The sequence below is a fragment of the Chiloscyllium plagiosum genome, unplaced genomic scaffold, assembly GCF_037043375.1.
Source record: "Chiloscyllium plagiosum isolate Xiang-an unplaced genomic scaffold, Cpla_swu_hap1 HiC_scaffold_6, whole genome shotgun sequence".
Lineage (NCBI taxonomy): Eukaryota > Metazoa > Chordata > Chondrichthyes > Orectolobiformes > Hemiscylliidae > Chiloscyllium > Chiloscyllium plagiosum.
Genome location: NW_028270144.1, coordinates 116,847,815 through 116,860,690, shown reverse-complemented (window position 1 = coordinate 116,860,690; position 12,876 = coordinate 116,847,815). Strand labels below are relative to the sequence as shown.

Here is a 12,876-nt window from a genome sequence, read left to right as displayed (position 1 = left end):
TGCAACATGGTATTGTGGTCAGCTGGCTCATCCTGCAGTCCTTTTCCTACCCACACAAAGTGGAAGTACCTCATACCTGTTGGATGAGGTCAAAAACTGAGGTTCCTGCACTCTGATCCCAGGATCCCCCTACCTGCCTCACTTATAATCACACCCTGTTGTCCTGGTCACTAACTGAATTTGAATTACTTAATCGACCAGATGTGACTGCCTCCTGAAACAAAGTGTCCAGGTAACTCTCGCTCCCGATGTGCCACAGTATTTGAAGCTCAGGTTCCAGATCATCAACTTTGAGCTGGAGTTCTTCCGGCCCCAACTCCTTCTGGATAGTGAGGAAGGAGACGGAGGCTTTGAAAATGAGATGGATCATAGTTGAGAACTTTGGAGAACTCTGGTTCAAGAATGGAAGAATGCAAGAATTATAAGCAAGAGTAGGCCTCTTAGCCCATTGTCCTTCATGACCTAACAAGACCATGGTGATCTGAGTGCAGCTTTATTTCGTCATCTCTACTGTCTGCTCCCTCCACCCTACCTTTCCATGCCAGTTAAAATATCTACCAAACACAGGCCCAAATATGTTCAATGGAACAATCTGGAAAAATCTCTGTGGAAACGAGCTCCACAGGCCAACAAATAGAGTCATAGAGTCATAGAGATGCACAGCATAGAAACAGACCCTTCGGTTCAACGCGTCCATACCGACCAGATTCCCAACCCAATCTAGTCCCACCTGCCAGGACCTGGCCCATATCCCTCCAAACCCTTCCTATTCATATACCCATCCAAATGCCTCTTAAATGTTGCAATTGTACCAGCCTCCACCACTTCCTCTGGCAGCTCATTCCATACACATACCACGCTCTGCGTGAAACACTTGCCCCTTAGGTCTCTTTTATATCTTTCCCCTCTCACCCTAAACCTATGCCCTCTAGTTCTGGACTCCAGAAAAGACTTTGTCTATTTATTCTATCCATGCCCCTCATAATTTTGTAAACCTCTATAAGGTCACCCCTCAGCCTCCGACACTCCAGGGAAAACAGCCCCAGCCTGTTCAGCCTCTCCCTGTAGCTCAGATCCTCCAACCCTGGCAACATCCTTGTAAATCTTTTCTGAACCCCTTCAAGTTTCACAACATCTTTCTGATAGGAAGGAGACCAGAACTGCATGCAATATTCCAACAGTGGCCTAACCAGTTTTCTGTGCAGCTGCAATATGACCTCCCAACCCCTGTACTCATCGCTGAGAGGAAAATATTTCTCCTCATCTCAGTGCAGTTTTCACAATAGTTTCAAACCCCATCATAAAGGGCAGCATCCACTTCATCACCTGTTCAGCATAACTTCTGTACTCAGTGCCTTTTTAAAAAAAAGTCCTAGATCCCATTTGCTTTAACGCCTCAACATGATTCAAGATCTTAATAGATCTGTGCACATCAACCCTCAAAAACTGCTGTCCAGGTGTACCTTCCATCATTAAGACTGTATCAGCTCTTCCTAAATCTTCATTAAAAATACAACACCTCGTACTGCTCTGTCTTAATTTCCATTTGCCCATCATTCGTCTGCCAAATCTGCTCACTCCCTGTAACTCCTATTGCAGTTGATTGCTATCTATCACAACACCAAGTTTGCTATTTTTGGTATGTTTTGACATTATACTCTTTATTCCAATTTACGAGTCATATCTTGATAAAAACAGTGGTCCTTAGCATTGACAATTGGGGAACATTGTTGTCGATCATCATCCAATCTGAATAATAACTATCCCAGTCCTGAGGAAGGGTCACCGAACTCAAAACGCTAAGTCTGATTTCTCTTCGCAGATGCTGCCAGACCTGCTGAGCTTTTCCAGCAACTTCTTTATTTATTTATCATGGTCCACTGTTTTCCTCCCTTAACTCAATTCATTCTGATAAAAATATATTGTTAAATTAGTTGCAGTCTTACTTCATCCCAAATATGACTCAACACCAGAAAAGGCATGAGATGGTTGGTCAGGAAGTGGAAGCATACATGTTCACGCAACTAAAGATGTTTTGTTGAAATTATGTTTGGCATAGAACGGTGATTAATGAGAACTTTGCAAATGCTATAAATCTGAAACAAAATTACAGCATGAAGGAAATGTATAGCAACTGAGAATAAGCAGTCTAAATCTAATTTATTATGCTTAGAGATGCTCCTCCACTTGTGAACACAGACATACCCCCTGGACTTAACTGTTTCTCCTCGCAGGAGCAAGTGAGCACTGCAGATGCTGGAGGTCAGAGTGGAGAGTGTGGTGCTGAAAAGACACAGCAGGTCAGGCAGCATCCGAGACACAGGAGAATCAAAGTTTCGGGCAAAAGCCCTTCATCAGACATGGTGGCTCAGTGGTTAGCACTGCTGCCTCACAGCACCAGGGTCCCAGGTTCAATTCCAGCCTCTGCGTGGAGTTTGCACATTCTCCCCGTGTCAGCCTGGGTTTGCCTCCGGTTTCCTACCATAGTCTAACGATGTGCAAGTCAGGTGAATTGGCCATGCTAAATTGCCCATAGTGTTAGGTGCATTCATCAGAGGGAAATGGGTCTGGGTGGGTTACTCTTCAGAGGGTCAGTGTAGATTGATTGGGCCACAGTGTAGGGAATCTAATCTAATCCTTCCAGTACCACACTCTCGACTCTGTTTCTCCTAGCAACCAATATAGACTTAAGCACATCTGACCATCCTCCTGCCTATTGCCCAATGTGAAACTAATCCCATTCAGTCCTACATTTAGGTGAAAGTGAGGACTGATGAAGGGCTTTTGTCTGAAATGTCGATTCTGCTGCTCCTCGGATACTGCCTGACTTGCTGTACTTTTCCAGCACCACACTCTTTGCTCATTCCTGTATTTGCTGACCTGTGTTTTATTCCCTGTCTGACAGCATCTCAATTTCATCTTTATTTTCAAATCCCTCCACGCCATCATTGCCTCAACTCCTACAACATGTTTTGTCCCAACAAGTCTCCAAGGTCTCCACTGAATAGAACTTATTCAGTCATGCATAGGAGCATAAAAAGGTAAGAAATAGGTGCATGACTGAGCCAAATATCTCTTGTAAATCCCTAATTTTCATCTTCCCACACTGGTAGCTGTGCCTTCAGATGCCTAGGTTCTGAACTTAGGAATTCCTCCCTTAAATTCCTTTCATTCTCCCACACTCCATCTCACCAATCTCTTTCACCAAGCTACCCAAAGCTGTATGTATGATACTTTCTATAGCTCGGTGTCAAATTCAGTCTGATGCTGTTCCTGTGGAGAGTCTTCAGATGTTACAGCATGTGAAAGAAATGCAACTTGTTGTTTGTGCAGTCACCTTTTCCAATCATAAATCCCTGGCATCACATTGCAACAGTTAATTATTCTGCTTAAAACGGCAGTCTGCTTTAAAATTTGAGAGTAGCAAGAAAATAAGATTTGATTCCTAGTTCTACATCCACCCATTTCAATCAAGGTTATTTGTGTCATTCATTCTTGCTTTGTGGGCATCACTGACAAGGCTGGCATTGTTTGTCTATTCCAAGTTGCCCTTCAAAAATGTAGCATTGTGCCGACTTCTTGAACTGCTACATTCACTCATTCAAAAGCAGATTTGATTTCCCCTTATGACAAAAGCATTCTTTTTAGGTAGTCCATTTCTGATTTCTGATTAATAATGTTCTGCTCTTTCCTTCTCTTAAGAAAACCCATCCACTCGTAGTGGTTTCGATTTGAGGTGCCAGTTCATCATGGCAGTGGATAATGAGACTCTGGAAATGCTATCAAATCAAACTATTAAGACTACTCTTCCAATCTTTTACATCATTGTTGCAACCATCAGCCTGCCTGGGAATGGGTTCTCATTGTTTCTTCTCTGCCGAGCACAACCTAAGACGCCTTCCATCATCTTCATGATCAACCTCACCCTCACTGATCTTCTACTGGCTATCTTCTTGCCTTTTCAGAGTGCATACCACTGGAACGGTAACAATTGGATCTTTGGAATTGAACTGTGTAATGTAGTTACTGTGCTATTCTACGCGAACATGTACTGCTCCATCTTAACGATGACATGTATTAGCTTGGACCGCTATGTAGGAGTAGTGCTCACAATGCACTGTGTCAGATGGCGGACAAAGAAGCATGCAATTGCAATTTGCCTAGGAATGTGGGCAATCATGTTGGTTGTCTTACTGCCACTGGAGATGAAGGATTTGACATATGACGTTCATGAACTCAATATTACCACGTGCTTTGACATTCTGAAGATGGACATGCTACCTTCCAAAGGAGCTTGGGCAGCTTTTCTTTTCACTTTATTTATGATCCTGTTCTTAATTCCATTTAGTGTGACTGTGTATTGTTACATTCGGATCATTGCCAAGCTGATCAATACCTCTTCAAGTTATGTCAGTGCACAAAAGAGGAGAGCTATTGGTTTAGCTTTAATTGTGCTGCTGGTGTTTGTAACGTGTTTTGCACCCAACAACCTTATCCTTCTGGTTCATATAATCAAACGGATCTTTTTCAACAGAGGGGTTTACACAGCCTACAAAGTCACGCTCACCCTGAGCTGCTTAAATAGCTGCCTTGACCCATTCATTTATTATTTTGCCTCCAAAGAGTTTCGTAAGAAGCTCAGAACATACTTGGGGATAGCAATAATCTCAAGCCAAGGAAGTCTAACCGAATGCAGAAGGGAAAGCATGTTCTCAATGCGGTCGGGCTTACAAAATCATCAAGCTTTGGAGATGCATCTCTCTTTGAATTCAACAAATGATTCAGTATAGACTAAAGTTGGCAGAAGACAGTGCGATGTAGTATACTGAAAGCAAACCTATAACTGATAGGAAGGTTTCCTGATTGTTCGATTGCAGACTTAAGATATTAAGCATGAAACCAACTTTGAGCTCATGCATCTCTGGAAGCAGATGGAAAAATTCCAAAGCCACAAGTCTGAGAGTAGTTCTCAGATTTGATACGTATTTAAAACTTGTCACATTAATTCCATGGTTTCCCTAGTTCACAGTTATGATTTCCAGCCAGAAGCCGTTGAGGTTCCCCCTCGGTTTTGAGGAGTGAGAAGGTGGAGATTTGAAAATCATTTGCAATGGGTTCCACAGGCAGCAACATGACCAACTGCTGAATGCCATTGAAAATGGTCGGATAACGATCTACAGACAACTTGAGCTCTCCGTTGAAAGATGAATGTAGCAAAGGGAACATGCATGGATCTAAATCCCTTTGATGGAGTGAAAGGGGAGGATTTGCTTTTCATTTTTAGCTCTTAATAATCTGCCAATGTTTCCAATCAAGACTCATGAACCATTAAGTTAACTCCCACCTCCTTCTCTCTGTAACTGCTTGCTTGATCTGTTGAGTAGTTTATAGCACTTTCTGTTTTTATTATAGAATTCTATCAGATATTTTGCTTTTTGCCATCTTCCAAACCCCAGGTTAACACTTTTCTCAGGAATCAATAAGCAATATGGAACTTTTGATGCTGCTCAGTTCAGTAAATCTTCCTGTTGTATATTCATAAAGTTTTTTGCAGGAATTCCATTGTTATATATAATTTCGGATTTGGAATTCTTGTAATTTGCAGAAGGCATAGCATAATTAAGAGATAGTTATAAATACAATTCATTATTGTAGTGTTGTTGTATATTCAGGAGGTCCTTCATTTCTTTCATAGTACAGTGTAATAGTGGGAATATTTGTTGCATGCATGTTTCTGACGTATCCTAACTCTAAATCAACACAAATATATCGGAAAAAGTCAGCAATGAACAGATTCCAAGTGAAATAAAAAATCATTTCATGGGATACCCAAGTGTAAACTGAAGTATCATCACACTGCCCACTTCATGACACGGAAATAAATTAGCCAATTCATTCTGAATTCATTCTGAATTGTCAAGTCCAAAAGGATGCTTCTTTCTTTGGATTAGGGAGGAAAGACCCAGCTGCCCAGTGTTGCTTGTTGGAGAATGCAAAAATGACTGAATTAGCTGTATTGTCACAAGGAACCAGTAACTCCTTTAATCTCATGAAAACATTGCAACACTCCTTCATGGAAGTGTTATCAGGCAGCCTTCGACACCAGGCTGCATTAGGAGACATTAGGAAAGGGGACCAAAGCTTGATCAAAGAAATATGATTAAAGGGGTGTCTTTGAGAAGAAGAGACAGGTGGGCAAGAGGCCAAGCTGAGGAAGGAATTTCCCATTCTTGGGGCCTAGGAAACCTTCAGAAACGGAATGGTTGAAATTGGGGCCACGCAAAAAGCTAGGCTTGGGGAGAGCAAAGATCTCCCAGCCCAATCGGTTTGTAGGGCAAGAAGAGGTTAGCAATGCTGAGTGAAAAAAGATTGAGGGATTTGAAAACAAGGATGCATTTTTTAGATTGATGGTGTTGTATCTTTATTCCTGATGAAGGGCTTTTGCCCGATTTCGAAGCTCCTCGGATGCTGCCTGAACTGCAGTGCTCTTCCAGCACCACTGATCCAGAATGTGAGCTGTTATAGTTCAGTAAGAGCAAGGTTGAATAGGATGGTGCAAATTAAAATCAGTTGTATTGTCTGCACTCCCCACGCAAGTTTCTGCATGGAGGAAAGAGTTGAAGCCTGAAAATCATATCCCAAAGAAAGGCCAGGATAGGAATTTAAAAAATAATCAAATCAATTCTAAAAATTCCTTATCATCTACACATCCTTCATTTGTCCATTTTATCCAGTGGTAAAACAAACGTTTGATCAGTTGACGTATTGGAATCAATCTGAACCTTACTATAAACAAGATATTTCACAGAGTCACAGGATTATTACAGTGCAGAAGGAGGTCATACAGCCCATCTGCCTGTGCCAGCTCTATTATGTAGTGCCAATCTCCTGTCATTTCCCAATGTCCCTGCACACCATTCATATCCGAACAATCATCCATTGCCCTCCTGAATGCCTCAATTGAACCTGCCTCCACCACACTTCCAGGCAGTGTATTCCACACCTTAATGTTTGCCTATTTCCAAGTGGCACATTTCAGCTCCTGACAGTATACACAGGCACTTCAATACGATTAGGGTAAGGTTCACCTCCATTCATTCTGATGTCCTTATATGATGCTAAAGGTGGGAATATACACAGCAGTTTAGAATTCTATTATGTTGCTGTTACTTTGCAGAGAACTATTTTTCACAGCTCAAGTTCAACTTACAATTGATTTCCGTAAGCATATTTATTTGCAAAACTTTACTTTGAGATAATTCCTACCTTCACTACTTATAAAGTAGCCTGGTGCTAATCTATTATAGAAGCGCACTAATCTTAATTCCACATAGATGTCCAGATACTGAAGGCTAATTTCATTCCGTTATTGAAGGAACTGGAGAATATGTTGATATTGCTGTTTGTACTGCTGTTTTCACAAAGCCTGTCCAATATTTAGAAGGCACAAATCAAAAGTGTGATAGAATATTCCCCACTTGCTTGGATGAATGCAGCTCCAATAATACTCACCACCATTGTCCCTCCATAGATCACCTTAAACATTCATTGCCTCCAGCATCAGTTTAGCATCAGAAGCATGTACCTTCTCCAAGATGCATTGCAGAAACTCACTATCTGGCAATACCTTTCAGACAAGTGGAGAAAGAACAAGTTGATCAGGAACGTGGAAGAAATGGTGGTGTAGTGGTAATGTCACAGGACTAGCTAATCCTGATAAACCCATGACAGATGATGACACTTGAATTTCATAAAATCCAAAATAATTTGATGACTGTTGATTGTTGGCTTTCGAGAGCAAATTCCATCTGGTTCACTCATGTCCTTTAAAGAACAGAAATGTGCTGTTCTTACCTGTTCTGGCCCATGTGATTCCAGACTCACAGCAACTTGGTGGACTTTCAACAGTTAAGGATGGGCAATAAATGGTCACTCAGCCGATGATTCTCACATCCCATGAATGATTCTTTTTGTATAAAAAAAAACCAAATGAAAATTCCCCGGAAAGTCACTGCCATCATAAGTTATCACTGAGTCAAAATTCTGAAAGTCCCAGCCTAACAGCACTGTGGAAGCATGTAGAGTCATCGAAGTTTATAGCATGTAAGCAGGTCCTTCAGCCCAATATGTCTATACCACTCCTCCCATGTACATCTCACAGACTGCAGCAGTTCAAGAAAGAAATGGACCATCCCCTTCTCAAGGGTCATTATGGGCGAGCAATGAATGCCCACATCTTTAGCACTGGATATCTTGCAATGGCACAGTTTTCATCAATGAAAGTTATCCTAAATGGTTGATTGGCCTAATGTACACAGCAGAGGTTACACCATCCCTAAAGTAATACAGTGCACCGTTGAAGTGTCTAAAGGTGCTTTGTGCAGAGATTATATTTTTGCTCCATCTGAACGAAGAGGGATAGATTCCCTCCAGTGATTGAACCAAACTTGGGGATAGGTAGTTGGTAAAGACTCAACATAATCAGAGGGTGAATTAAGCATTTGAAAAAGTCCCCCAGACCAATATTTTCTCTCATTGTCCATCAGCAACAAACCTGCTACAGGAGTAATAATACCTTTATCTATAAACAGTGTGGAAGCTTACAGAACCAACAACATAGTTAAAGGTCAATGACATCACAGATCATGAGATCAAATTTGAGGTTATTGAATCTGATCTGATGTGCAAGTTCATATATCTTCCCCTAAGCATCTATGTTTTTGAATTTGTATATTAATTTAATTTTCACTCATTGCTAATACCTCCCTATTTTTTGTTGCTGTTGTCATTTGTTTAAGCTCATTTCATGAGGTACACTATGAGTTCTGTTGTGGCTGTAGGACAGGAGGTTGCAAAACTTGGGATTACGCAGATTCACCAACAAAGTAGTTGGTGACATTTAAAATTGACTTCAAAAAATGGTCTTATTTGGCTTCCCAAGTTGAGCAGTGTGGGCAATGTTTCAATTATTAAATCTGCTTTCATTGCAGTTTCTGGGTCTTAACAATCACCTGTATTAAACCATTTTCTTCATCTCCTCTGGCAATGTACCACATGCCAATTTATGTATTAATCTGTCTGTGCCATATGCGTCATCAAGTATACGTACAGAATAAACGTGTGCGTTATCCAGTGCATGAAACCATATGGCCTGTGTGTGGTGCAGGACATGTATTTAATCATCTTATGCTACTCCTCTGCACCTGTCAATACTGATTAAGTGGAGAATAAGAATAAAAAATGTCACTGAAAGTAATGATGATGAAGGAATTGCTAACAGCACTGCAGTCCAAAGATGGCCACAGATCCAAAACGCAAAGCCTCAATGCTGAAGTGAACTCAATTAAATTTGATGGTGCTAAACCATAAGTAGTTACTGACCACCGTGGCCAACCTAGGCTGCAGTTATTCCAGCTCCAGGCAAAGATGAGAAAGAATGGGCCTACATGAATGGTTATCCAGGCTGTTATTTTGTTGGGGAAATAACATTCCCTCAATCCATGCAATCTGTACATGATTGAGAGGTTGGATCTAGGGCTTTGCTTTGGACCTCCTGACCCACCTTTCCTCATATTCCACCCCGCCGAACTCACACACCGACCAACAACGTCTGACCTTTCCCGTGGGCTGTCTGGAGATCCAGGCAACATTGTCCCAGCATTCTGGATGGAGAATGTCACTCTTATTCCTATGCTGCAGGATTTCTGTCAAGTGGAAAGGTGGAAATGAAGTGAGTTGGTGATTGCTTTTATGGAGCAACAAATAAAAGATAACAACAGCTGGACCCCAACCAGAGGAGAAGGGCTTGGTCTTGAGAGATTGCTTCACCTTATTTTGCAATTTTTCTTTGATTCTTTTCAGAACGGCAAGAAAATGCGCGGCTGAGATTTACAATTTCTGAACGAGGTTCATGAGTTTCCATAAACATTGTGTAGAAGGAATGTAGGCTTGACAATTATTTTTCCAATCAGGACCACCTCAATCTTTCTTATCCTCCTCCAACCCCCCCCCCCCCCCCCCCCCCCCGCTCCCACCTAACACAGGGCTAGTGTGGTACAGTGGTAGTGTCCCTGCCTTTAGGCCAGAAGACCAGGGTTCAAGTCCCACCTACCCCAAAAGTGTGTAATAGCAATCTCTGAACAAGGCGATTAGCACAATATCTTCTCCAACAAGCAGCCAATTATGAGTCTTTAACATTACTAAAAAAGCAGGTGGATGAGCCAACATTGACAGATTTGAAATTCATGAATCTCAAATATGCCTGTTGCTAAACATCCAAATCTACGTCACCCTCACCCTCCCTCATTCTCTGTCTCAGGATTAGCTGTGGCTCAGTCAATAATGTTTCATGCACTGAAATCTATGCATTGAATTAGGCAGCAAAATCTCTCAGTGAAATTGACTCCAGTACCCCATGTGGAAATTCAGTGTTGATCAATGTGTCAATGAGAAGGTGCCTGAATATCAGTCTAGGAGAAAGTGAGGACTGGCAGATGCTGGAGATCAGAGCTGAAAATGTGTTGCTGGAAAAGTGCAGCAGGTCAGGCAGCATCCAAGGAGCAGGAGAATCGATGTTTCGGGCATAAGCCCTTCTTCAGGACCTGCTGCGCTTTTCCAGCAACATATTTTCAGCCCTGAATATCAGTACCAAATTCACTTTACATCTGTTGGCTCTGATGGGCTTTCCAAAATTCTTGCACTTATGTTCAAGATAATTTTCCTTTGACGCAATTATATGGTTAATAAACATTCATCCATATTCTGCTGTTCTTCTCTTGCTCACCCTAATTCCAAAAACACCAAAAATAACAAATGATCATATCAGATATGTATATATGTAATAACATTATGTGTGCGTGTATATATATGTATTTATGAATACAGTTATTTGAAAAGGAAACTCATGATAGTGTCAGCATTTGTGTTCTGAATGGTTAGTAATTCACTCACATTCCTATCCAAGGACCCATAATTTGCCTGTTTGTTTTCACCAAAGCATTAAGACTGAAACTTCAACGTTATGCAAATTCTAGATTTTAAAGAAACATTGCATAAATTTATGGTAAAAGATTGTAAAGAAAATTCATCCTGAGCAGACAATGGTGTATTGTTCAAAAAAACACTGACATCAACTCCGCAGCATTTACCCTATACTTTCACAAAATATTCCTTATGGAACTAACAGTTGAGCAATCTTTTGGAATAATGTTGTATTTTTTTTAGAAAATGTACATGATAGTGTAAGGTTGAACAAAGTTTTACTCTGAATCTGGTTTTGTGGCCTGGAATTTATTCATCCCAATGGCGACATCATTCTACTCCTGTCCATTGGCCTGGAGAGAGCAGGAGAACTGATAAAGGTGCAAAATGTTTCTCAGGATCTTGATTATGGCTGTTTCCAGTACTGCATTACTGATTTTCTGTTTTGGAGTTACCACATCCTTTGAATAAATATTCACACTTGATTTTTCTGAAACCAAGGTATTATGAGTCTTTAACATTATTACAAAAACAGGTGGATGAACAAATATTGACAGATTAGAAGTCCATGAATCTCAAATGTACGTGTTGCTATAAATCCAAATCTCCATCACCCACATCCTTTCTCATTCTCCGGTTCAGTGTAAGCTGGTGGCTCAGTTGATAGAGGTTCATGTATCGAAATTGATACGTTGAATTAGGCAGCAAAATCTCTCAGAGGTATGTAAGGGATTTGTTGTTAGTCTATAGTTTCACACAAGCATCAATTTCTACATTTCCCTTTGACCATAAAATAGAAGAGCAATTAGGCCATTCAGCTTATCAAGTCTGCTCCACATTCGATCAAGGTGGATATGTTTCTCAACTCCATTCTCCTGCCTTCTCCCTTTAACCCTAGATTCCCTTACTAATCAAGAACCTATCTATCTCTGTCTTAAATACATTCAATGACTTGGCCTCCATAGCCTTCTGCAGCAATGGGTTTCACAGATTTACCACTCTCTAACTAAAGAAATCCCTCCTCATCTTTCTTCTTAATTCTGAGGCTATGCACTTAGGTTCAAGTCTGTTTGTAGAGTCATAGGGTCATACAGATGTACAGCATGGAAACACACCCTTCGTTCCAACCCGTCCATGCCGACCAGATATCGCAACCCAATCTAGTCCCACCTGCCAGCACCCGGCCCATATCCCTCCAAACCCTTCCTATTCATATACCCATCCAAATGCCTCTTAAATATTGCAATTGTACCAGCCTCCACCACTTCCTCTGGCAGCTCATTCCATACACGTACCACTGTCTGCATGAAAAGGTTGCCCCGCAAAGTCTCTTTTATATATTTCCCCTCTCACCCTAAACCTATGCCTTCGAACTCTGGACTCCCTGACCCCAGGGAAAAGACTTTGCCTATTTACCCTATCCACGCCCCTCATAATTTTGTACACCTCTATAAGGTCACCCCTCAGCCTCTGACGCTCCTGGGAAAACGGCCCCAGCCTGTTCAATCTCTCCCTATAGCTCAAATCCTCCAACTCTGGCAACATCCTTGTAAATCTTTGCTGAACCCTTTCAAGTTTCACAACATCTTTCCGATAGGAAGGAGACCAGAATTGGATGCAATATTCCAACAGTGGCCTAACCAATGTCCTGTACAGCCACAACATGACCTCCCAACTCCTGTACTCAATACTCTGACCAATAAAGGAAAGCATACCAAACGTCTTCTTCACTATCCTATCTGCTGTGGTTCTGTTCGCCGAGCTGGAAGTTTTTGTTGCAAACGTTTCGTCCCCTGGCTAGGCGACATCATCAGTGCTTGGGAGCCTCCTGTGAAGCACTTCTTTGATGTTTCCTCCGGTGTTTATAGTGGTCTGTCCCTGCCGCTTCCGGTTGTC

The 12,876-nt window shown here is 41.5% G+C and overlaps 1 protein-coding gene across 4 annotated transcripts in view; it reads left to right on the top strand.

The window, feature by feature from the left end:
• Window positions 1-11,465, top strand: part of LOC122550916 (S-geranylgeranyl-glutathione receptor P2RY8-like) — a 50,555-nt gene extending 39,090 nt beyond the window's left edge. For 2 of the 4 annotated variants that reach the window (XM_043692355.2, XM_087988389.1), the window contains one exon: window positions 3,703-11,465. In XM_043692355.2, coding sequence (XP_043548290.1) covers window positions 3,750-4,790 — 1,041 coding nt within the window. In that variant the 5' untranslated portion in view covers window positions 3,703-3,749 and the 3' untranslated portion in view covers window positions 4,791-11,465. Of the gene's footprint in view, window positions 1-2,905; window positions 3,042-3,702 lie in introns of all 4 variants that reach the window. The other 2 variants (XM_087988390.1, XM_087988391.1) reach the window with 2 other exon arrangements.
• Window positions 11,466-12,876: the final 1,411 nt, after the last annotated feature.